General features: G+C 44.0%; 3 protein-coding genes across 4 annotated transcripts; 2 read left to right on the forward strand and 1 right to left on the reverse strand.

Moving 5' to 3' along the window:
- Positions 1-13040: 13040 nt before the first annotated feature.
- Positions 13041-14764, forward strand: LOC101766351 (zingipain-2). Its single transcript, XM_004963806.3, has 2 exons — positions 13041-13604; positions 13976-14764. The coding sequence occupies exons 1-2, from the start codon at positions 13127-13129 to the stop codon at positions 14542-14544; spliced, it is 1047 nt and encodes a 348-aa protein (XP_004963863.1). The 5' UTR covers positions 13041-13126; the 3' UTR covers positions 14545-14764.
- Positions 14765-20997: 6233 nt separating this feature from the next.
- LOC101766764 (F-box/LRR-repeat protein At4g14096-like) lies at positions 20998-22281 on the reverse strand. Its single transcript, XM_022825266.1, has 2 exons — positions 21358-22281; positions 20998-21128 (listed from the first exon to the last, which is right to left on the reverse strand). The coding sequence occupies exons 1-2, from the start codon at positions 22279-22281 to the stop codon at positions 21102-21104; spliced, it is 951 nt and encodes a 316-aa protein (XP_022681001.1). The 3' UTR covers positions 20998-21101.
- A 442-nt stretch (positions 22282-22723) lies between these two features.
- On the forward strand, positions 22724-26347 carry LOC101772116 (40S ribosomal protein S7). Of its 2 annotated transcripts, none has more exons than XM_004962348.2 (6): positions 22724-22867; positions 23674-23769; positions 23842-23915; positions 24007-24130; positions 25285-25467; positions 25986-26347. In XM_004962348.2, exons 2-6 carry the CDS (start codon positions 23695-23697, stop codon positions 26106-26108), a joined length of 579 nt encoding a protein of 192 aa, XP_004962405.1. In that variant the 5' UTR covers positions 22724-22867; positions 23674-23694; the 3' UTR covers positions 26109-26347. The 2 variants fall into 2 exon arrangements, with proteins under 2 accessions (XP_004962405.1, XP_004962406.1); XM_004962349.3 differs by lacking the exon at positions 22724-22867 and adding an exon at positions 23062-23211.
- Positions 26348-26717: the final 370 nt, after the last annotated feature.

Here is a 26717-nt window from a genome sequence, read left to right on the forward strand (position 1 = left end):
GTGCACCTTATATCATCACAAAACTACCATGTAACAGCGAGTGACGATTTTTTTTAGCTACAGTGGCAACTTTTATGACGTTCTGTAACTTTATCACTAAATTTGCTCGGATGTGAAACTTTATGACGTTTTCAGCCAGAAACGTCATAGATCTATGATGAGAACAAATGTGTCATAAAATTTTTTATCATACATCGGCACATTTCTTGTAGTGCTTGGTGTCTCCTTCTTTCTCTTCTTCCTTGCGGCCAGCGGTCCCCTTTTTTCTCTTCTTCCTCACGGCCGGCGGCCCCCTTCTTTCTCTTCTTCCTCATGGCCGGCACCCATTCTCTTCTTCCTCACAGCTCTGTTGCCCCTGCTCCACTCCCCTCCTCCACTTCGTCGCAGGCCTCTTCCCATGCACCTCTCCTCCGTAGCACCTTCCTTCGGTCTGACACCCATCGTTCGAATCCCCGTTGACCCTGAGCGTCACCTCCGCGGGGGAGAAGAAGAGAAGACGCCTCATGAGCCCTACCTTCCATGCGAGGAGGAGGCAGCGGTGCAGAGAAAGAGATGAAGATGTGTGAATTCCCAAATTTATGGTATGCACGTCCAAACACAGAATTGGCAGTTGACCCTAGTTGAATTCCATCTAGCAAAGTCATCTACATCCAAATTAACAATCGATTTGGTATTGAACCCATTTCAATATTCAATATCTAGGCTCATTTTGTATTGAACCCAATTAAATGCCAAGTCCTCCAATATCGACACAAAAACAGAGCCTTAGAACAGTTCAATTATTATAAATCTGCAACAAGCATATTTATTCCAATAATTCATTGACAATAGGATCAATCCTACTTTTGAAATCTTCATAATTTATTAAGCAAATGATATATATATATATATATCTAAACTGATGAACCAAAACACATCCCTTTGATGCAAAATTTTGACAGCAATGCTGGGAGTACTACCCTGTGTGGTCCACATATTTTAGATTAAACGTACAAATTTAAATTACTTTAATTTAGTCTAGAAACTGTAAATCCAACCTAGAGCTCGTTACTGGAGCTATTCTGAACAGATCTTAATTGTTTTAGAATTCTCTCGGAGGACAACGCGTACCTGTTTCCTAATATACTACAAATGACGTAAAAAGTCTATTATATAAAACAAGAGTTTGTTAGAGACCACCATATTTTCCTGTACATCATCACTCACTTAAAGTTACAATCATTCGAGTCTATTCTTGCTCCTACAACGCTAGCTTGCATATTCATACACGTTTCAAAGTTTTGAGAAATTCAAATGGATGTAGAGTATCTTTTTTATTTGAACAATCCACAGTATCTAACGGTATCCACAATAAAACAACCCTAGTTGCTATCTATCACTGCCGTCCTCCGGCCGAAATCAGACAACGATATCCATGGACCTAGACCGCTGTATTGTTGCCAACGACAACCTAACAATCAGTTGCAGAAGTATCGAAAACAGTGGAAATAAAATCTTTGAAAATTAATTGCAAGTCGTCTATGTTTGTCGATGCAGTTTGGCCGGGGTAGATCCACTCACTGGTAGAAAACTGAGCATTAGTCCCGGTTGGTAAGGGTCATATCTCTCGGATATCCATCCGGGATAAACCAACCGGGACAAAAGGGGGGGTCTTTAGTCCCGGGTATTTTAACCGGGAGTAAAGGACCCCCTTTAGTCCCGGTTGGTGACACCAACCGGGACTAAAGGGGGTCCCTTTAGTCCCGGTTGGATTTCCCAACCGGGACTAAAGGGGTCCCCTTTAGTCCCGGCTCAATTCCAACCGGGACTAAATTGCGCTTGCATGGCACTGGTGACGCCTGAATTTTTCATGCATGCATCACGTATACGTATAGTAGTACCGCGACCCTTTTAATTTGTTAACCTTGTAGTTGAGATTTTTTTAGAATGAATTAAATCAACTAGTATTAAACGAATGGGATTTGTAATTATACAACTACTATATATATACACAATCCTTATACACAATTCATATACACAATTCAACTAGCTTAATTAGTACAAATCGATCATATATACAAATAAATCAAAGTATCTTCCTACGATCTTCCCGTCGAGGTGTTGCTGAGAGGAGTGCCTAACTGTCGTCCATCGTAATAAAATTCTCCTCTTGGATTTACCACCTCGTCCATTATGAATCCAATGAGACCTTCACATATTGCCGCTACTCTTTCTTCCTTCAAGAGTCCTTGTTGAATATTTAACATCTATAATTTGGAAATTTGTGAATGTTACATGAACAAATACATATAAGGAGCTAGAAAATAATTAACTAGTAATATATTTATTTTACGTACTTTAAAGTTGTGCGGCGTCATCTTCGGTCCCTTGGGTCCCAAAAAACCGTGCATGTGCTCACAGATGTAGTAGCCACATAGGTTATTCCCGGGTTCCTGTCTTAAGCACTTCAGTGCGGAAAAAAAATAAGTTATGAAATATTCGTGTTATACAATGTAATAAATGTGCAGACTTCATACGTACCGGGAAGTCTGTGTTCCATGTAAGATCTTCTTTGAATGGACCTTTGTGTGTCCTTATGAATTGTTTCCATACGCTGCGGATTAGAATAATGAATGACATAGTGTAACAGGGATAAAATTTAGGAAATAAATTTTTGCATAGAGATAAAGATCCAGAATTATTACAAGCCCAGCATGTCTTGCAATTCTTGGTAGTCCACCGGATCTTTCCGTAACGAATCAAAGACAGTGACGTGGCTTCTTTCAGGCTCAATTATAATAAGGATCCAGTGGAAGCTGCGTGCATAAAATGTTCATGCATATTAGAGCTAACTAACATGTAGAGATAAGGAAAAAGACATCGAAAGTAGACGGTATACACACACTTACTTGAAGTTGTATGGAAGTAGTATGAAATCCTTGAATGTTTGTTTGTGTAGGAAATTGTATATTTCGGCAAAGGTTTTTTCCGGCGCTAATTGTATCTGTCGTTGGTTAACTACAGATGGATCCATGAAGCCTACATGTAGGTACGCCTCTCGGCGGCATGTCTGAATTAGCATCCTACATGAAATGGAAGATGAAGTTAGTACGGTGACGCACGCCAAAATTTACATGTAGAGATAATAAACGGACACTTACAGAATCCAAGCGCTGATCAGAGAGACGTCCAGGGCATCATGATGGTACACTTCGTATATATCCTTGAAGTCTAGCCACAGCACTTTCTCCCCTTCACCGTGAAAATCTATCGGTTTGACCTTCATGCCGATCATCTCCCTCGATTTGGCGGATGCCGTCATGTACCATTGATGGAATTCGTACATCTTTGTTGACAGCTTCCGTACCATTGCCAGCTTCACTAGAGGCTTGCCTAGCTCATAAGGCCATCTCGGCTCAGGGGGCGGTGCAGTTGGCGTCTCGACTTGCCCTATGCATTCATCAAGTCCCAGACCTGTTTCTTCCATGAACTTCAATATATTTTCTTGTTGATCCAAGGGCATTGCTTTTACCCGTTGAGCATCTTTCTTTGATAAATGGCTGAGGTCGGGGACTGAACCTTTGGAGGATGATTTTCCTTTTTCTTTTATCCTTTTCATCAGCCTTTACTAGAGCCCGTTCATAGTTTGACAAGAGTGGTATCCTTTTCTTGGCTCCTTCCTCCATCCTGATAAAAAAGTTTAAATCCCGCCGACTTACTGGCGGTGGCTCCATCTCCCTTGCCTTTTTTAATTCGGCTTGTTTCTTGAACCACTCACTGGCCTCTCGTTGGATTTCTGCCCACTGTTCCGCATGAGACATTGCCTCAAAGCGTTCCTTGCGAGCCACTTCAGGGTCGACCTTTGTTTTCTTCTTTCGAGGCTGTCTTTGCTTGGGAGGCGGTGCTCGTGACTTTTTGAGTGGTGCTGCAGGTTCCTTCGAGGGGGCCGCTCTTGGTGCCGGCGACGGTGATCGGGGAGGGGTGTTGTTATTGTCGTCGTCGCTCCCAGCACCAGGATGTGGTGGAGATGGAGACCTTGATATAGATGGAAGCGACGGTCCTGGAGCAGGAGATGCCGGTCTCGAGGTATGAGGAGAAGATCGCTGCTCGGGATCTACGGGGAGCGGTCTTGAGGTCTGAGGAGATGGCTCCGTGCGGGAAATAATGATGTAGCGTTTCTTCCATAGAATGATCCCATGAAGCGCATCTGCCAATGTCTTTTCCCCGTCGCCTCCCGGGAAGTCGAGCTCTAGACCTTCATACTGGGCATCTACTATTTGCTCGACGCAGACGCTGGCGTAGCCTGTTGGAATGTCCATGCCATGACTGCTCTGCCCTGCCAGCGTTGGTAACGCACTCCCGTACGCTACCTGTACATATAGCAGAAGTAAACAAGTTGAACTCCGATCTCGAGGCCTGGATCAATTGACAAGATTGCATAAATATTATGTATAAGTATACCTTAATAGTGAGGTTGCCGACCGGTGCATGCAGCTCACATGAGGTCCGTTGCGTGATGGCATCCACGGGGAACCGTTGCTCCTCCACGGGTAACCTGGGCGTCTGCGCATCGGGGACCCCTGTAGAAGCACAACTGCTCCCGAGGCGTTGAGAAGGGCTGGCGGTGTGAGGATTCGGCAGTGCTCCAGATTGCGCCAACTCCGCAACTGCGTCGGCCACCCGCCGATTGATTTCATCCATCATTCGTTGTTCTAGCATCTGCCGCCAGCTCTCCTCCATCTGTTCCTTTCTTCGCTTCCGACTTCTGTAAGAGGCGCTGTCGCCTCGGAAAGCGAACTTCCACGGAACCACCCCGAAGCCCCGGCAACGTCCTGGGTGCTCTGGATTACCGAGGGCCAATGTGAGCTCATCATTTTCTCGGTCCACCCTCAACCTCCCAGCCTTGGAATCTTCAATGTTCTTCATGAGATGTTCGGCCTTCTCACGTATTCTGTCATTGAAAATCAGCGTCCCATCCTCTTGGCTTAGGGAGCCTCCATGAGCGTAGTACCAGTTCTTTGATCGTTCGGGCCATTCAATAGTTGCAGGTATGATTCCCCATTCGATCAGATCTTGTTCCATCTTTCTCCACTTGGGAATTGCTGAGCCATACCCACCTCGCCCCAAATGATGGTGGTAGCCCTTCTGACTAGCATTTGCAACGTTGGTCGTGATCTTTTTCACACCTTCTTCACTCCTCTTGTATTCAACAAATGCATCCCAGTGGTCCCTCAACTTGGGCCACGCATTGAAGTCTGGAGTTTTGCCCTTCTTGATGTAGTGGGTGTCCAGCATCTTCTTGAATGTCTGGAATTGAGTAGCCATCTTCTTAAGTGTCCAGGCTTTGACATCCTTCTCGCTATAATCTTCGGGGAATGTGAAATGCCTCTTCACGTCTTCCCACAGCATATTCTTTTCTGTCTCTGGAAGGGCGTACGGATTATCGCTTCTGCCCTTCCATTCTCTGATGCTGATAGGCACGTTGTCCCGGACGATTGCCCCGATTTGACTAACGTACTTCTTTGCGACTTTCTCGGGAGCAACCGGCCTGCCCTCATCTGTAACTTCGGTGATGACAAGCCTCCCTTCCATCACCTTTGTACGACCTCGGGTCTTCTGCCCTTGTGTCGATCCGGAGGGCTAACAGTTTAAGATTCGTTAATTAGTACGTACTAGTAGCGGTGGCGTGAAACAATACAAGAATGGTTGTATATACCTCGCCGGAACCTTCCGCCACGGCAAGTTGTTGCTGCGGCTGTTGAACTTCATTCACATCGGCAGACATGTTGAGGAACATGTCCGCCTGGGTGCCCTCTTCATCCGTGTATGATAGTGGAACGTTGTCGCCACTACCATCACCAGCGATTATCTGCTCCATGATATACCTTGCGGTCTCATCGTCTGCTATTTCAACTATTGCTGCAAACATACATGGAATCATACATGACAGTCATAGAAATCGTCTTAATACAAATTTGTATATAATCACAGTTCGGAATCATACATGTATATAATGAAATCATAAAATAACATGAATCGTACAAAGTCCGGAATCTTTATACAAATTTCTATGAATTTATACAAATTTCTATGAATTTCTATGAATTTCTATGAATTTATACATCTATGAATTTATACGAATTTATACAAATTTCTATGAATTTATACGAATTTCTATGAATTTCTATGAATTTCTATGAATTTATACAAATTTCTATGAATTTATACAAATTTCTATGAATTTCTATGAATTTCTATGAATTTATACGAATTTATACAAATTTCTACGAATTTCTATGAATTTCTACAAATTTCTACGATTTTCTATGAATTTCTACAAATTTCTACGAATTTCTACGAATTTTGACGAATTTCTACGAATTTCTACGAATTTCTACGACGGCGATAAGGGCGGCGGAGGCGGGACGGCGGCGGTCAGGGCGGCGGAGGCGGGACGGCGGCGGTCAGGGCGGCGGAGGCGGTTCACCGGAACCACGGGCGGTGCCTAAGCTACTACGTTGTGATGGGCGGCAGGACGGCGGCGATCACGGCGGCTACTCGGCGGCGATCACGACGGCTACAAGGCGACTCTCACGGTAGCTACTCGGCGGGACGGCGGCGATCACGACGGCGGGACGGTAGTTAACAACCTAACTACAAATCTAACTTAACAAACTAACTAGAAATCTAAAAATCTAACTTAAAAAAATTAGAAATCTAAAAATCTAACTTAACAAAATTACAATTCCATCTAAAAAAAACAAAATTAAAAATTAAAAGAAAACGGCCAGCTCTCCCGGCGCACCGGCCGGCGCGGCAGACCTCTCGCGCGCGGGGCGGCGGGACGGCGGCGGCGGGGGCGGCGGGACGGCGGCGGCCGGGGCGGCCTGACGGCGGCGGCCGGGGCGGCGTGACGGCGGGACGGCGGCGGCCGGGCGGCGTGCGGGACAGCGGCAGCCGGGGCGGCGACGAGGACGAAGACGACGACGGCGGGACGACGGCGGCCGAGGCGAAGACGACGACGGCGGCCGGCGAGGGGCGACGAGGGGCGACGAGGGGCGACGAGGATGGAGCCGGCGACGAGGGGCGATGCAGCCGGCGAGGGAGGCGGACGGGCGGCGACGGGCGGAGAGGGAGGCGGACGGGCGGCGACGGGCGAGGGAGGCGGATGGGCGACGACGACGGCGAAATGCGGGACTTCGACGGCGCAATGGGGGACGACGACGGCGGCGGCCGGCGAGGGAGGCGGACGGGCGGCGACGGGCGGAGAGCGCGGGACTTGCGAAAATTTCGCTAAGTGTGGAACTGGCGGGGGGTAGAAGGGAGTACAGTGCTTTTAACCCCCCCCTTTTATCCCGGTTCGTAATGGCACCCGGGACAAAAGGGCCTTTTGTCCCGGGTCCCGTTACCAACCGGGATAAAAGGGTACGTTCGGGCGGGAGACGAAACGTACCCTTTTATCCCGGTTGCCGTTTGCAACCGGGATAAAAGGGGAGCCTTTTGTCCCGGTTGCTGTTAGCACCCGGGACAAAAGGTCCTTTTTCCTATTTTTCTTCTCCCGCCTGTTTTTTGGAAATGGATTTTATTTAACCTTTTCACTGCATTCCAGGATGAAAAACAAAACCTTCTCAGATTTTGTACATGCAAAAATATATTTAATTAACGAGTAAATTGACAATAAGTATGAAGTAATCATTATTTCTATACCAACTCATGTAGCCTGTAAAATATTTATTTTACTGCATTGCTGTGATCAATAAATTATTCAATTAAATTATTTGAATGCGCAGAAAAATCCATGTTAGTATGTGGTTAACAATGTTCATGTATATCTAAAAAATCTTCACCTAACAAATTTAATAACACATGAAATCATACATAGGGTAAATTACAAATTGTATCAATTAATACACAAAGGTCATGCACATTTAACGCATTACAATACAACGTTGTAAAATTTCTTCTTCACGAAAGTTCCTTGATCATGATCGCGGCGTAAGTACGGAGCCTCTTCTTTGGACAGCAGGATGCTTGGATCAACTTCAACGTAGAATGGAGGCATGCCATCAAACTGATCATAATCATCTGATTGGTCTGTTTTATCCTCGACTCCCACGATTTTTCTTTTACCTGGAAGAACTATGTGGCACTTTGGCTCCCATGTCTCTTCTGGATTCCTCTTGGGTTTGCTGCACATGTCCTTCACATAGAACACCTGATGCACATCATTGGCAAGTACGAATGGGTCATCACTGTATCCAGTCTTGCTCAGATCTACTATTGTCATTCCGTACTGATCTTTGGTGACGGCAGTTAGCTTCACCCAATTGCAAAGAAATAGAGGGATGTACAGCGGTCCGTATTCGAGTTCCCATATCTCCTGTATGAAACCATAATACGACTCCTTGCTATTATTTCTGTCCATGGCATCTATGCGGACACCACTATTCTGGTTCGTGCTTTTCTGGTCCTGGGCTCTCGTGTAAAATGTGTAACCATTTATCTCATAGCCTTGGAATTTGACGATTGTGGTAGCAGGTCCCCTGGCTAACCAGGCAAGCTGTGGGTGAATCTCAGAGTTACCCATAAGTTGTTGGCGCAACCAAGAGGGAAAAGTTTCCATGTGATGACGGGTAAGCCAAGCATCGGATTTGGTCGGGTTTTTGGAAGCTACCATCTGCCTGTGCTGCTCGATATACGGAGACACAAAGGATGACTGTTGTAGAACAGTGTAGTGTGCCTTGTCGAACAAATTAGTATCATTGCTCAAACTTGATTTCCTTCCAAGGGTGCCCATTCCTCGGAGCCTCCCCTCGTGGCGTGAAGTTGGAACCCCAATCGAGTCAATTGAATCAATAAAATCAACACAAAACTCGATCACCTCCTCTATTCCATATCCCCTGGCGATGCTTCCTTCTGGACGAGCACGATTACGAACATAGTTTTTTAGGACTGCCATGAACCTCTCGAAAGGCCACATATTGTGCAGGTATACAGGTCCGAGAATACCAATCTCTTTTACTAGGTGAACCAGTAAGTGCGTCATAATATTGAAGAAGGATGGTGGAAATAACAACTAAAAACTGACAAGACATTGCACCACATCGTTCTGTAGCTTTGATAGCTTGGATGGATCGATTGCCTTCTGCGAAATCGCATTGAGAAACGCGCATAGCTTTACGAGCGGCAACCGGACATTTTCTGGTAGAACACCCCTCAGTGCAACCGGAAGCAACTGGGTCATCAACATGTGGCAGTCATGAGCCTTGAGATTTGTAAACTTCTTTTGTTTCATATTTATTATTCCCTTTATATTCGAGAAGTACCCAGACGGGACCTTCATACTATTCAAGCATTCAAACATGCTATCCTTCTCCTCCTTGCTGAGAGTGTAACTGGCAGGACGTAAGTAGTGCTGTCCATTATCTCTCTTTTCCGGATGTAGGTCATCTCGTTGCCCCATGGCTTTCAGGTCCTGTCGTGCTTCCAATGTATCTTTTGAGGTTCCATAAACACCCATGAAGCCTAGCACGTTCACGCAAAGATTCTTCGTCAGGTGCATCACGTCTATTGCGTTGCGAACCTCTAGGATTTCCCAATAAGGTAGCTCCCAAAATATTGACTTTTTCTTCCACATGGGTGCATGTCCGTTATCATCGTTCGGAACAGGTTGGCTACCAAGTCCCTTTCCAAAGACTACATGTACATCCTTCATCATCTCGAACACACGCTTTCCATTACGGTGTGCAGGTTTTTTACGATGGTCTGGCGTCCCTTTGAAATGCATCCCGCTCTTTCTCAGCTGGTGGTGAGCAGGGAGAAATCGACGATGACCCATATAGACGACCTTCTTACAGTGCTTCAAGTACATGCTATCTGTGTCATCTAAACAGTGGGTGCATGCCCGATATCCCTTATTTGTCTGTCCTGAAAGGTTACTCAATGCAGGCCAATCGTTGATGGTTACGAACAACAGTGCTCGTAGATTAAAAATCTCTTGTCTATCCTCATCCCACACACGTACACCTTCTTCCTTCCAGAGCTGTAAAAGGTCATCAACCAACGGCCTTAGGTACACGTCAATGTCGTTGCCGGGTTGTTTTGGGCCTTGGATAAGCGCCGGCATCATAATGAACTTCCGCTTCATGCACAGCCAAGGAGGAAGGTTGAACATACAAAGGGTCACAGGCCAAGTACTATGACCACTACTCAACTCACCGAATGGATTGAATCCATCAGTGCTTAAACCAAACCTTATGTTCCTTGCTTCACTTTCAAAGTCTGGGAATGTTCTATCAATTGATCTCCACTGTGCCCCATCTGCGGGGTGTCTCAGCATCTCATCTTCCTTACGGTCTTCTTTGTGCCATCGCATCAACTTAGCATTCGCCTTGTTCCTGAACAAGCGCTTCAAGCGTGGTATTATAGGGAAATACCACATCACCTTCGCGGGAACTCTCTTCTTGGGAGACTGCCCCTCGACATCACCAGGATCATCTCGCCTGATCTTATACCGCAGGGCTTCGCAGACGGGACAAGCATCCAATTCCTCGTATTCATCACCACGATAGAGGATACAGTCATTAGGGCATGCGTGTATCTTCTGAACATCCAATCCGAGAGGGCAAATAATCTGTTTAGCTTCATATGTTGTGGACGGTAATTCATTATTCTCGGGGAGAATCTTCTTGACAATTCTCAACATCCCCTGAAATGCCTTATCGGACACACCATTTTTTGCCTTCCATTGCACAAATTCTAGTGTCGTACCTAGTTTTTTATGGCCCTGCTGGCAACCTGGGTACAACAATTTTTGGTGATCATCTATCATGCGCTGCAACTTTGCTGCTTCCTTCTCAGTTTCGCAATCTCTGTATGCATCTCGTATCACCTGACCAAGGTCATCAGTAGGGTCATTTTCTGCAAACTCATCTTCATCAGCCTCGCCCATTGTAGTACCTGCAAAAGCTTGGCCTGCAACCCAGTCCGGAATGGTGTCATCTTCCTCCTCCTCCTCGCCATCTTCCATTACAACCTCTAGTTCACCGTGCTTGGTCCAAACCAAATAGTTAGGCATGAAACCGTATTTAAACAAGTGGCTGTGAATAGTCCCCCAGGAATCCTTTGAATACTCCTTCCTGTTATTGCATTGGAAGCATGGACAACATACGAACCCATTCTCTGGCTTGTTCGCTTTTGCCACTTCGAGAAAATAATGCAAGCCATCAATAAACACCTTGCTCCGCCTGTCTGCATTATACATCCAATGCCGGTCCATCTGCATCGTATTACGCACGAAAATGGATTACACTTGACAATGGATTACGCGTGAAAATCGATTAAAGATCCAAACAACATGGTACAATACAACAACATGAATATCCAAATACACATATTTAAATTAAAGTCCCAAACACTGCATAAGTTGTTCAACTTGAAGACCGTAATCATCTCGCGAGGATGTCCTCAACTGGGCGGCACCGCACTTCGTCATTAAAGAGGTTAGATGCTACGGAAAAGGGGACACAGTCACGATGTCCGTATCTACTCTTTCTCGTAGAATCGAACCTCCTTCTTGACATACGTTGCTGCTCGGCGGAGAACATCCTCGACGAGATGAACACGGTATGCAAGTTCAACAAGTAGCAGAAGTCATCTATGTACAAAAATTCTTTCCTTACCACTACAGAAGTTGTTGAACTTGAAGACCGTGTTCATTTCGCGAGGATGTCCTCGGCTAGGCGGCACCGCATTTCGTCATGAAAGAGGTTAGATGCTACGGAAAAGGGGACACGGTCACGATGTCCGTATCCACTCTTTCTCGTAGAATCGAACCTCCTTCTTGACATACGTTGCTACTCGGCGGAGAACATTCTCGCCGAAATGAACACGGTATGCAAGTTTAACAAGTATATGGATTTAAAAAACCATATTAAATTTGATAAGATAAACCGTCTAGACAAGGTAGCATCATTTTTAAACCACTGAAATAATGCATACTATATATGACACATCAATCTCCCTCACATTCTAGCTCAAAATACCTCTCCATTTTTATACTTCATCATCACATTGTAGCAAATAATCTTTCCATCTCCAAAGCATAAATCAAAGCATAACACGAGGATGAAGTAGCAAACCTTCGCAGCACTTGTTGGCTGAGTCAAATTCCCACAAAAATGAGGGAAAAAACTTCGGGCAGCACCTCCCTTGCTTGGGCACCACCGGAGAGTAGGTGAAGCTCAGCTCTCTATCAATGTGCTGGACTGCTCGGGCTGGAGGAAGAAGAAAGTCTCTGTCTCGGGATATAGTGGGGGATGAGTTTTAATCCCGGTTAAAAACTCCAACCGAGACAAAAGGAAACACCTTTTGTCCCGGTTGGAAAGTTAGTCCCGGTTGGAGGATCCAACCGGGATAAAAGGGACACCCTTTTATCCCGGTTGGAGGCACCAACCGGGACTAACCCTTTTATCCCCGGGATAAAAGGGTCCCGCCACCGACGCCCCCCCCTAGCCGTTGCAACCGGGACTAAAGGGGGGCCTTTAGTCCCGGTTGCAATTACCAACCGGGACTAATGCTCCCCTCCAAATTCCCGCCCCCCGGCGCACCCCCTTTTGTCCCGGGCCACTTTTAAACCGGGATAAAAGGGGGTGGATCGAAAGTCACTTCTCTACTAGTGACTTGCTAGCGTGTAGGACGATCCAAGGTATTTTCATCAGCTGCTAATCAATGTAGTGCGCACTCCAATGTGGAACGAACCATGCATAAGTGTGGAATGGGCCTTCTAGATTTTAGTTTCTGCTAAGGCAGCTACCCCAAAGTTCATACTCTTCACAACAGCTGATGCCAAACATAACACGACGTATACGTTAGATGGAATGGAAGGATATGCAACTTCCAAACCAGCTTCAATTTGAAGACCTTTGACGGTTGACACCGACTTGAACTGACGTATAAGTTAGTCCTACTGACCGGACGGAATTGTTCAGCTCAGTTCAGTTCCAAGCCCTCTATATAAACCCTCGGCGTCCTGCCCTTCAACAGCACACCAACAATACAGTAGCTAGCTTCCCACAACACATACTACATCGAGCACACATATCCGCAATTCGGAATATAGCCAGGTACACTGTGAACAATAACAACCATGGCCTCCAACATTGGTGGCAACAAGCCCCGCATCACGGCCGCCTTGATGCTTCTTGCTGTCATCACCATGATGGGCCACATCTTCGTCGAGGTCGAGGCCCGAGACATGTCGGCTGGTGGCTACAGCGAGGAGGCCATGAAGGCGAGGCACCATAAGTGGATGGCGGAGCACGGCCGCACCTACAACGACGAGGCAGAGAAGGTGCACCGGTTCCAGGTATTCAAGGAGAATGCCGCTTTTGTTGACAGGTCCAATGCCATAGGTGGTAAGAAGTATCGCTTGGCGGTAAACAAGTTCGCCGACATGACCAACGATGAGTTCCTGGCCATTTACACTGGCTTCAAGCCAGTGCCTACCGGGGCCAAGAAGATGCCTGGTTTCAAGTACGAGAACTTTACACTGTCAGATGACCAGCAGGCGGTTGACTGGAGGAAGCAAGGTGCAGTCACCGGTGTCAAGAACCAGGGCACATGTGGTAATTATTCAATATCTATATATGCATACGAAGTAGTACTTCCTCCGTCCCACAATATAGCGATGTTTAGTCTTTTTCCAAGTCAAATATTTTCAAATTTAACTGCGAATAGGGAAATAATCATAAAGACTAATAGTATAAAAAATGCATCAGTAGATTTATCATGAAATCAACTATTATAATATGTAATCTTTTTATTTGAAATAATTTTTTTTAAGGTATTGCAGGTCAAAGTTAAAAAGATTTGACTTTTGAAAAAACTAAACATATCTATATTTTATATTTTGGGACGTACATTCATCGTTCTTGAATGACCACATTATAACAGCAAAATTTGTGATGATCGAGACTAAAACCTTTAAACTTTGCAGGTTCTTGCTGGGCGTTTTCTGCGGTTGCAGCGGTGGAGGGCATCCATCAGATCACGACCGGCAATCTGATCTCGCTGTCGGAGCAGCAGGTGCTTGATTGCTCCACCGGAAACAACGGCTGCAACGGCGGCTCAATGGACAAAGCCTTCCAGTACATCATCAACAACGGTGGCCTTACCACTGAGGACACCTATCCATACACCGCTGCACAGGGCATGTGCCAGTCCGTCCAGCCCACGGTCACGATCAGCAGCTACCAGGACGTGCCCAGCAACAACGAGGATGCGCTCGCCACGGCCGTTGCCAACCAGCCTGTATCTGTGGCTGTCGACGCGCACAACTTCCAGTTCTACAATGGTGGAATAATGACCGGAGAAAGCTGCGGCAACAACTTGAACCATGCGGTGACGGCGGTTGGGTATGGCACGGCGGAGGATGGGAGCCAGTACTGGCTGCTCAAAAACCAGTGGGGGCAGAACTGGGGTGAAGGAGGATACATGAGGCTCGAGAGGGGCACTGGCGCCTGTGGTGTTGCCCAGCAAGCCTCCTACCCGGTGGCCAGCTACTAAAATGACAGACATAATCTGCATACATGATCGATGGCATGCATAAGAAAGATTAAGGAATAAAGCATGCGGACACGTATTTATATCTAAAATGTAAAAGGAAACCTAAAGCAGAACATTATACAACACTTGAAGTATAATATTTATGACATTTTTTCGAACTTATAGTTTCTTTATACACATGTAACCTTGTAAGTGTGTAATAACGAATCAAGAGAGTATATGAGAGCTCTTGTAAAGTGATGTGATGACACCTCTGCCTTTCTGCAAATATGAAAGTTTTGTTACATTCAAGTATAGCTCTCAAGTATAGCTAGTACAAATTAGTGCAATTAAAACACAGTTTTGCATCATCGTCATTACATTTGGCTTCTAATTTAGAGGACTATAGGTGGGCTAGACACGACATGGTGTGGCTCACATCGTCATCCGTGATTCACATTGAAGGTAGGGTTTAAGATTTAGAATAAAATGTAATCTTGTAACTGCAGAATTTGTTGTAAACCACTGTGTTTAGGATTCAGGGTTCAATCCATCTAACATCATCTCAATAATAGAATTGTACTTATGCCTGTAAAACACAAACCTCTATATTCGTACCTTGTCTCAACTACTAGACATAGACGTACTATCTATCATGGCACCACCAATGCTAAGTAGGCTATGCATCATCGATCTACAATCGACATATCATCACCTACCTTCTTTCAATGCAACAATATTGTCAAGTTATGGATTCTATCCAGCTATATCTCTGCACTCATTCCACTACGTAACACACTCGAAGAATTAGGAAGCAACCAGCAAGGAACGATGCACTGTAAGGACCTGTTTGGAATGGAATTTTTTCAAAGGAATTTCAAAGGAACGAGATTCCTGTATTTTGCTTACGTCATCTTGTGTTTGGAATGCAGGAATGAGTTTTTTCTTTCCTCCGAAACGGCTTCCTTTCCTATGTGAAATGGAGGAAACAAAACATCCACTCCAATCCCGAAATTTTTGTGCGCGCGTGAAGGAGAGCTAACGAGTAGGCTAATCAGAGTTTAAGGACCTGTTTAGCATGGCTCCACTCCATAACTTCAGCAACTCCAGCAAAAATTCCAGCCAAACACCCCAACTCTAAACCTCCATGGAGCTGCCAACTTCATGGAGCTATAGTGCAAATGGGGGTGGAGTTTTGAAGCACCTCTTTTGCAGCTCCAAAACCACCTCTTTCGAAACTCCTCGTGGAGTTGGTGGGTATGCCACTGGTTACAAAAAAATGGTTCATTCTTTTCCTCCGAGACTCCCCCGCGCCTGTTTTTCTCCGTCCCGCGCCTGTTTCCTCCAACGCCCGACCCCTCAATTCTTCGCCAGAGCATGGCCGCCGCTAGGGTTTTGGATGCCGCCACCCACACCGGCGGCCGCCGCCACCCACACCGGTGGCGCTTGAGGCCCGCCGCCTAGCCCCGCCGACCGTCATGTGTCTCCCGAGCCCCGCCAATGGCCACCCCCATCAACGCCCCGTCGACGGCCGCCATCCAACCATGTCAGGAGGAGATCCCCCGCCGACTGCAAGGTATTTTTTTTCAGTTCTGATTTGTTTTGTTTTGATTTGATTTGAAACTTGTCAATGAAATTTGCTACATTAGGTAACTTGGTTTGATTTGTATACATTGGGTAACTGGAATTAGGTAACTAACTTGGTTTGATTTGTATACATTTGTATACATATGGACAGTACCATTGTTATAGATATGGACAGTACCGGCTTGTAGATATTTTAAAATCCAAAATTTGTTATCTGTACTAGAAAAATATGGACAGTACCCGAGAGTTGTAGGGGGTCGGAGCCTTCGATGAGGTTGACCTCATCGCGCCCTGCCTGCTGCTTGATCTGCCTACACCTTCCTCTTCTAGAATCTCACCTCTCCTCAGAAATCGCACTGCCGCAGCTCATCCTTTCATGTGAAATGGGTCGCCGGTGTTGGAGCCGCCGTCCTCCCACCAGAAACAACTCCCAAGCAGTCCGGCCAGCCGCCGTGGCATGGCACCAGCATGCGCGGCCTTCTGGAGCAGCCGGCCACCGCGGCTCCCTAGCCCCGAGCGTTAACCTCCCTAGCTAGCCAGCTCCGATCTAAATAGTCCATAGCTTTCGCAAGACGAGAGAGATGAGGGAGCAATGGGACAGAGCTACGAGACGAGAATGACTAGATGAGAACAAACGAAGGGATAAAGATACAATGCTATGTAAAAAGAAAAAAAAGACTCAGGAACCATAGGCCCACGAGATGGCAAGCCAGACCGTTGAAAGAGTGTCTAGGCCCTCGTGGGTTTTGGTGATTGAATGACAAAAGCAATTCAAGAACTAATAAGCTTGTTGAGCTTTGGTAAATTTTTATTAGAAATGACAAAATCAAGCTCATGTCATACAAGCATGCAAAAGTAAAGAAATGACAAGCAAAGATTGAATTGAGTGACAGAGACAAAGATGGAAGTGAAATTATATGGTCACATTGGTTGTTTGCTTGTATAATCAAAGAAAGTTGAAAATTGCATGAGGATTGATCAAGATTACAACAATAATATAAGTGATCAAGAGCAATGGTGAATTGAATGGAATTTAAATGATAGGTTGCTTGGTCACATGGATGGTATTCCTTATTATCAAGAAAGAATATATTTGACTAAGTACTTAGTATTTCAAGGACATAATGTTGGTATAAGAACAATATTCAAGTATGAATCAAGTTCAAGTATTCAAAGATATGGATTTCAAATGGGTATTCATCGTTGATGTCAAAGCAAAGTTAAATTCAAAGTGGCATGATTGGAGGAAGAAGTCAAGCAAGTAATTAGCAACGAGGAACTAACCAAAGTTTGGTCAAGCGATAGCTTGAGCCCTGGGATCTTTGCTAGGGTGAAGAAGCTAGTGCTTAGGTGAACTTCGAGGAACCAATCAAGCCATGAAAAGTGAAGCATTGCAAAGCATTAAATTATTGTTGGATCATAAGAATTGAGGTGACTTGAGTATGTCAAGTTGATTATTGATCATATATATCGAGGAACATCAAGTCACTAGCTCAAGGAGGATAATGCTCAAGAAAGAGAGAAAGAAATACTAGGAAACCTCTCAAAGTGTGATTTTGATGAAAAGCGGCATGGTGAAGATATTCAAGCTCAAGTGGTTGATATTATGTTTATTCTTTGATCTTGAGTATAGGTAATGCCGTACTATCAAGAGGGATGTAACGTGGATAACTTCGCTTATGTCTCGGTGCTCAAACCTAACCTTTCAAGTGCTAACATGAGAAAAACACTTATCACAACACTTGCACTGAGTGGTCTTGGAGCTTGTTTTCATTGGAAATGGATACCCCTCTAAATAAGCTTTCCGTAGAGTCCAAGATCATCGAATTTGGAGTCCGGAATAAAAAGTTATGGCCTTTTCCCTGAGGTGTCTTGTGCTGTCTAGTGGACCTGCGGAAATTTCGGAGAATCCTACGGAGATTTCGGAGAATTTTGCGAAGTTTTCGGAACTTTTTGAACCTAACGGCTAGTTTTGGGGTTCCGGAGTTTCCGGAGGTTTTTCCAGAGATTCCGGAACTTAACAGCCTAACAACTAGTTTTTGAGGATGGGTATTTATACCCCTCACCCCCTTCCATTTGTTGCTGCTGGTTCCCCACACGAAAACACATCTCCACAGCCCTTTTGAGCCCTCCTATCTCTAGGATTGTAAGAGATTTGAGAAGAGAAGAGATTTGGGTTGAGGATTTGAAAGATTGAGTGAAAGAGAGCAAATCCTTCCTTGAGCACTTGAGTTCATAGCAAGAAATCTTTGTGACGTTTGTTACTCTTGGAGGTCAAGCCTCCTAGACGGCTAGGCGTCGCCCGGTGAGCACCCAAGCTTGTGTTGTGCTGTGGGGTGTTTGTGAAGGCTTCGACTTCACCTCCGCAAGGGAAGCAATCAAGAAGTGAAGTGGGGAAAGAGTTGAGAGCGACCTGGCTTCATTGGAAGCACCCAATGGAGACGTAGGAATCCTCGGTGAAGGAATCCGAACCTCGATAAACAAATCCTTATGTGTCTTGTGCTTGATTTGTTGATTTCGCTAGTTGTTGCTTGTGCTAGCTCATCTCTAGGTTTCATCTTTATGTATCATTTGAGAAGGTTTGAGCTACAAGTATCTAGTGAAATATCTTGGTACCAACTCAATGATATATGGTAATTCATCGATCTACTTTTGGTTGAGTTCTGCATGGGCGCGTTGTGAGTTTTTCATTATCTCCAGATACTCCGTAAATTTCCACAGAATCTTCGCAAATTGCGAAGAATCCGAAAAATCTCCGAAGTTTCCTTAAATTATTGATGTAAGTTTCTTTCTGTAAAACCTCAGATTCTTCTATTCACCCCCTCTAGACGTCATCAAAGGTCCTTTCAACCGTGTACATGCAGCTGGTTAAAAAACAATAATGTTAACTAATATATTATTAAAAGCTAATATCTTTTATCGCTAGCGTGTGTTTCTTATTAATGGTACTATAGTTCCTAGGCTCCGAACACTCTTTCTATCAATTCCTGCGTTTTTCCAATCCTCTGTTTTACTACTACACCCTCATCCAATCCCTACATTTTTTTTCCATTCCTCTGTTTTCAATTCTTTCGTTCCAAACAGGCCTACTAGTGCTCTAAGAAAAAAAGAAGCACATAAACCAGTAAAAGCGAGCTCGAGCAGTAAATCCACGCGAACCATAAGAGCGATACAAGAAGCATTGCTTAATAAACCATGACCGACCAGAACATTGTAATTTCTCAATAGACCTTCCAATGACCATTATCGACAATAATCACACAAGAATAATATACGCATGAACAAATTAAAGACAACAAACTTGTCAAATTTTAGCCTTCTTTCTGAATAGCCGAGAGATGGTAGATCCACCGACAGAGTGAATTTAATTCTCACGCCTACTTGAAAATGAAACCTGTAAAATAATCAAAAGGCACAGTTGGGTTACAAACACTATACATAAAAGAAAACTCAGTTACATAAAATACAAAATCATTCCCTTTTAGAGGGATGACTCAACTTGGACACAAGAAAAATATTTTAGAACTATGAATATATCTAACTGATAAAAAATATCTATAAGGAAGAATTGAACTAAAAGTAAAATAACTATCCTTGTGCTGGTGCTACAGTACATCATGAACAGTGCGACGTAAACATGTTATAATTAAACTTCTTGAAGGGTTTCAATGGGAAATAACTAATATGTATTTTCTTTTCAGTAATGAGAAAGCAGTAGAAAGAAGGAAAATGAAAAATGAGTTACCATGAAAATGAGTACAGCTTTCTAACTCTATGAAAATTAAGCTTGTAAGTAATTAGCAATATATAAGCAATTGCTAAGCATATAAAACTGAAAGAAGTGGGACAATAAAATAAAATCATGAAGGAAATTGATAAAGAAGTTGTATGAACTCCTTAGGAACAAAAAGAGCATTTGAAAACAAAGTTAGGATACAACACTATTGTTTATATAACCACAGAAAGAAGAAACGTATGAAGAAAAGTGGCTAATAAATGCATACAATTGGATTTTACAGACAAGCATGATTATTGCCATTTGGTCACCAAGGTCATTTACCTGCTCATATATAGCGAGCACCGGAAAACAAGTAACGGATAGAACTAGTACTTGACAAGGCAAGCTATTATATTCCTGCTTATATCTTGTAGATGCAGGAATTTCTGATTCTGCATAAAGGTAACTAGCAAGCCAACTTATTATTTGAATAATAAGTTGGCTTCCTAGTTACCTTCATGCAGAAACAGAAATTTCAGCTCCCACTGGTTGCTAGTTACCAGCAGCTTATTATAGTTGCTTAGAATTGTTGGTAAAAAAAATAGTTGCTCAGAATAACTCAATTCAGATATTAGTGCTAGTGTTCAGAACTAATCAACAAGTCAACTATTCCAACTATCAATCAAGTCAAGATTAAACCTCAACTTCCTGGACAATACAGGGAATACAATGGATTAGATTGTGCTCCCTTTTGTCCCCAGTCCCACAACAGCAGCATTTATCAATTAATTTGACACTAGAAAAATTTAATCTTCTTTCTAACAAACTTATGAGCTTATTCAGTCTTTGTTTCCATCCCCACAATAGAAGGTAAATTTCAGAGATACAGAACGCATCAAGAGTGTACTGTCACCAGTTTGCTTACATATGTTAAATGTACAAAGAAACTTGAGAACTTTGCGAACTTTCTCATCAACCACTTCACATTTGATTTCGATTTCCTTAAGGTGTTTTTATATTGCAGCTGTTCTATCAGTTGGATTGTACCTTCCTATCATTTCCAATTTATGTTTAGGTCCCTGTAGAAAACATAAGCATTTTACCAAGATCAATCAATAGTGTACAATTGCTTCAACAAGGCAGCACCATCCACTTTCAACAAAAAAAATATATACACACCTTGGAGAAAAGATGAAGAGTGAGCTTCTCCAGAATAGGTGAATGCTTGAGAATGCAAGTCAGTGCAGGGAAGTCAGGTGCCACACACCAGCAGTCATTGAGTATCAAAGTCTTCAGCCTGCTGAATATAGGGCACCATTTCAAATCCCTTTCGTAGATAAACCGGACAAGTGCAGGCAGAAACCAGAAGGATCAATCGATACTCAGTGTGAAATATGAAATGATTAAAGAACTCCAATTGTAGAGAACCTCAATGAGTGCACGGAAGCAAATAACTGGATAGAGATACTGCAACAGAAATAATGCGAAAATATAAAGGTGTACTGTTGAAGCCAAAAGTGTATGCATACCACTTTGGATTCAGATATCAATGCCAAATTCTCAGCTTCTGATAAACCTTCCAGAAGCATACACTTGTAGTTGCAATCCACAGCACCATAACAAGAGTAACAATCCTCACCATCACAATCCCCAGAGTAATCATCACAATACCCAGAGTCCAAATTCTCGTGGATGGCTCTAACAAATGCCCCTTGTAACGACGGCATGATCTCAAGAACAGGAGCCCTGTACAAATGGCCATCCAGCCTCAGTGAAACAAGACTCGGGGCATGAATAACAGTGCTGGAGACTTTGCTGAAAATGCAGCTTGTCATGCATAAGTGTTTCAGGGACTCTGATGAGACCTTATAGGCATCCCAAAACTCGCAGGACTCAATCACTAGATGCTCCAACGATGGGCACCCCGAGAAGTCGCAGAAAGTATTCTTCAAGTCCAGGCCCTCGAGCTGCAGCCTCGTCAGGAGCTGGGACACAAGGGGGCGGTCCTCCAGCTCAAAGCCGTCGACCCAGATGTTTTCGAGCCTGAGCGTCCGAACCTTGCACTCCACGGCGTGCTGGACCCAGCGGCTGAGGCAGCTCGTGTCGTCGCCGTCGCCGTCGAAGGTACAGAACCTGAGCTCGAACGTCTCGAGGGGAGCCTGCCCTCTGAGGAGCAGGATACGTTCCAAGAAGTCCCGGATCCGCTTCGGGGACGGCGGCCCTTCTCCGGAGTCCCCCTCGCTGCCGCCGGCGAGGCACGAGACGCGCAGGCCCGTGGCGTTACGCCAGAGGTGACGCCAGCGCCGGGCCAGCACGCACGTACGAACGGCCTCTGGCGACGGCAGGAAGCCTAGGATGTGCTCGAGGACGCCGTCCGGCAGAGCGTCTATACCAGCCGGCGCCGGTGCCGGCGCCGTGGGCGCCGTGCTCTTGGCCTTTTTCCCACGAGGCATCCCGTCGAACAGGCGGCGGGCGTCGAGCCGACGCTGCGGATTTTGGCAAGAGGCGATCATCAGAGTAAAGCGGTGAAGGGGAGGAGGACGGAAGCCTCGCCTACCAGCTCACCTGGCCGCCGGTGGGCGGTGGCTTCAACGCGGGTGGGTGAAGGAGATGAAGAGGCGGTGGAGCTCGTGTTCATTCGGTCAGCCCATACTTAGCGGGTAACGCCATGGGATTAGAGTCTTTGACAACCAATTCACATCTAGGAGTATACGAAATTAATTGGTGATATTAACGTGAAATTAATGATCACCTTAAAGAAGGAAGAATGCCAAACGGACGCCAACGAAATAACAGTACTGTTTTGTCGCTAGACGAGAGATGTAATCGCGTAGGCGTACCATCAGTTCATCACGAAACGGGCTGGGCTCGGAATTTGAAAAGGCCCAAGAAAGGATTGCCCACGACCGTAAGCGGTAGAGGCCGTCCCAGAGAACCCTACCCTGCCCTCTCATCTCCTCTTGTTGCCCGCCTACCGCCGCCATTCTGCGCGGCGCCTCTGCCCCTGCTCTCACCGCCGTCTCGCGTGAAGCCGCCGAGGTACAGTCCAGATTCCCGTCTATCGATAGTTGGAATGTCACCATCTAGATCAACTTGCTCTGTTTTTTCCCCTATTTTCTTGGTAGCTTGTAGCGCAGATGTGCGTTATCACTTATCAGGTTGGTTTAGGTAGATGGTTTCCTGCCCGTATTTGTTTCAGCCCCCGGACTCTGATTTAGCCGAGTTGCATGAAGGATTCATAAATATTGCTGGAATCTGAATGAATATGACTGACTGGCTGACTGCTCCCTAGATACCTGTAGCTTGTCAAAGAAAGAAACTGAAAAACAATTCGGCATGTGGAATTAGCTGACGTGCTACATTACACAATTCTGCAGCTTTTGGTGAGATAGGTGGCTGATCTTACTGCATGGTGATTCCATTTATGTTAATACCGTTTTATATTTTTTAGGATGATAGTGGCTCAAAGTCTTTTTCCTTACTTTGGATCATTTGCAATTGTTGACAGTAGGGTGCATTTCGTTTCTATGGATGCTACATTCATTTATGGTAATACTGTTTAATAATTTTGAGGAATTCATTTGATCACATGTAGATTTTTAGGATGATAGTGGCTCAAAATCGTTCTCCTTACTTTTGGATCATTTGTAATTGTCAAAGTAGAGCTGCAAAAACATGTGTTTGCTGCTATTTGAATGTTTAATTCATCAATCAGTAATTTATGCAGGCTAGTATTTTCTGAAGAGTTACAACGTGATGTGTATTTTGATAAGAGGACAATTTCATAGTTGATAAATGCCTTCAAAGCTCTTTTGGTTCAGAGGTTAACTTTGGTTGAACTTTAGTGTCAGCTCAAGCTAGAGAAGATGTTTACGGCAAGGAGGAAGATCCAGAAGGACAAGGGTGTAGAGCCAACTGAGTTTGAGGACACAGTTGCCCAGGTTAGACCCTTTGAATTGCTCAGTTGTCTGTTTACTCTTTGAAATTCTAGAGTCTAATTTTCCGTGCTGCAGGCATTCTTTGACCTCGAGAATGGGAATCAGGAGCTTAAGAGTGACTTGAAGGACCTTTACATCAATGGAGCAGTGTGTGTATCTTCTGCCTTGCTTATGTTTTTGAACTTTGGGTGCATTTGGTGTAATCTAATTTGAATAAATTCTTTTCATTGTTTTGTGCAGGCAGATGGACGTGCCTGGCAACAGGAAGGCTGTTATCATCCATGTCCCATACATGCTTCAAAAGTCTTACAAGAAGATTCATGTGAGGCTTATTCGGGAGCTTGAGAAGAAGTTCAGTGGGAAGGTGCGAAAATGATCTACAGTTTTGCATTTACATAATATACTTCTTGAAGCATATGTCATATGTGCTATGCCCAGTAGCTTCAATATTTTTAAAGCTCTTGTCCTGAGAACTGGATTGCTCAAAACTATTGGAAACAAATCTGACAAGTGACAAGCTGCTTGTTTGTGTTGAGTGTTGGTTGTTGTAGCTTTAACAACAAACTGCTTAACATATATGAGTCTTCCTCTAAAGAGAGCTATTACTCCTAGATTTAAACTTGTGAGTTTTAGACTTGGATGCATGAATCAAGGACATAGATGAAAATGAGTTTGTTACCCTACAGTTATTCCCTTGTAGGAAAAGATACTTTATTTATTTATGACAGTGATAGCATTCATTCAGCAAGGGCGTAAGGTGTGAAAAAGAGAGAGAAAATGTGTCTAAAAGCTTTATGACTTATATTTAGAGAAAAGTTGAGAAGATCTACCATAAAGGCAATTGGTGGGAATAGTAACTTTTAGTTGATTGGCTGTACACCTTCCTTGTGGAAGATAGAAAACGGTACTCAATTTACATTATCCTCATAATGAACATGTTGACTAGAAAAATGACTGTATTTGAAATGTAGATGGATAAAATTTACTCAGACCTGTGCAGTCTGGGACACTAGTGCTTGGTTAGTTTGCTGGGTTTTTTTCCACGTATGATAGATCATCTGTAGCTCTTCTGCAATTAAGTCATATTTTGGACATAGTGAGCACATTTGTATCTGTATTACTCAATGTGTATAGGATTTCCCTGATAATAGATACTGGGAATTGAGTAAAATTGTTTTATTTTTTCAAAATACATCAAGCATGTATTTTGTTCTAAAACATGACCTTTGGTGAGTGATTAGGCATGCATATTTATTTGAAACCTTGTTTATTGTATTATGGGCATTTGTAGGAACTGAACCTGAAGGGCATTTTATTTTATTTAGCACCTTGCTAGTTTTTAAGAGATGTTTTTATTTATTTAGTCCAGAGTTTCTACTAATCCTTAGGCTTCAAGTTGGTATGTAGCATTATAAATGATTGAGAATGATTACTTTTTACAGTTGTATTGTTATATTTCCTGTTAATGCTTGATCAGCTGTCATGACTTCATTTTTACTCTGTGCTAATTTGATTTAGGATGTTGTTCTCATTGCGACTAGAAGAATTGTGAGGCCCCCAAAGAAGGGCTCAGCTGTTGTCCGTCCCCGTAGCCGCACTCTTACCACTGTTCATGATGGCATTTTGGAAGATGTTGTGTACCCAGCTGAGATTGTTGGAAAGCGTGTTAGATACCACTTGGATGGTGCAAAAGTCATGAAGGTATGTTTGATATGAATCATAGAAACACAGCTGCTCATTCAGTATATCTGTAGTTGTAATTTGTAAATATGGCATCTTGCTCTCTTTCTGTTTTCGAGCTGGATATGCAATTAGTTTGTCTTAAGTTCGCATGTTCTTGTATTCTGTTTTCTAGTTGGCAGTGCAATTTATAGCAATTGTTCCTTCCTTGTAAATGAAAAGATAGAAACACAGCATTACCCTCAAAATATATTAGATGTGTCTTAAGCATCTTTCCCTTTAGAAACACTAAGGGTGGATTTGTTTCAATTCTTCGATTTGATTCTTTGAAATTAGTACTTCACTTCAGTTGTTTGCCTATAATAAAATCATTTGTCATTTGTCATTTGTTTATTGTGATGCTTTTGAATCAATCTGTGCATCTGCATACAGAATGCAATGGTGTTACATTGGTCATATCTTGAAAAGGACCATTCATGGTCTTTATGCTTTCTTTCCAAATTCAACAACACTGATGATACACATCTTTGGTGTGACAGGTCTTCCTGGATCCAAAGGAGCGAACCAACACTGAGTACAAGCTCGACACTTTCAGCACAGTCTACCGGAGGCTTTGTGGGAAGGAGGTTGTGTTTGACTACCCTGTGGCTGAGAGCGCTTGAGGTTGCTTGGCCTTTCGGCAGGTGCCTAGTTTGCCACTTGACCCAGTTTCGTCTATCTGCAACGGAGATTACCATATGTTCCATGCGTGAAATAGTGTTCAGCATCCAGGAATATGCCAATCTCGTTTCTTCTTAAAGCTGTCTTGGATTGTACAAATGCTTTGCATTGCAGTTCTAGTTATGTGTACTGTTTTGCGATAAGCATGATCTATCTGCAGATAAAAAGAAGAATTTTGACATGTGCCGGCTTGAGCATCAGTTCATAACTTATTTTTTTCTGCCTACTGGTGTTTTTTTTTACCCCGACAAATTTTGTAGCATCAGAATCAGTAGGGGGAGCGCAAAGCATGTCAAGAAAATAAGGAAAAGAAGTTTAAATCTGGGGATCAGTCTGTATTCGACACAGTAGGGAGTTTAGTTTTTGTAGCAAACCCAAATGATGCCTGAAGATCAGTTTCAGCAAAAGAAGGCGTCTGCGATGAAGCCATTGCAAGCCAGCATGTATAGGGCTCTCAGATCGACCTTTTGCTACAACCACAAAAGGAAAGTAACAAGGGTTTGTTTGTTTCTTTAGTTCCTCTTAAAATTCCTATCACATCAAATGTTTAG

The sequence above is a fragment of the Setaria italica genome, chromosome III (genome assembly GCF_000263155.2).
Source record: "Setaria italica strain Yugu1 chromosome III, Setaria_italica_v2.0, whole genome shotgun sequence".
NCBI classification, from domain to species: Eukaryota; Viridiplantae; Streptophyta; class Magnoliopsida; order Poales; family Poaceae; genus Setaria; species Setaria italica.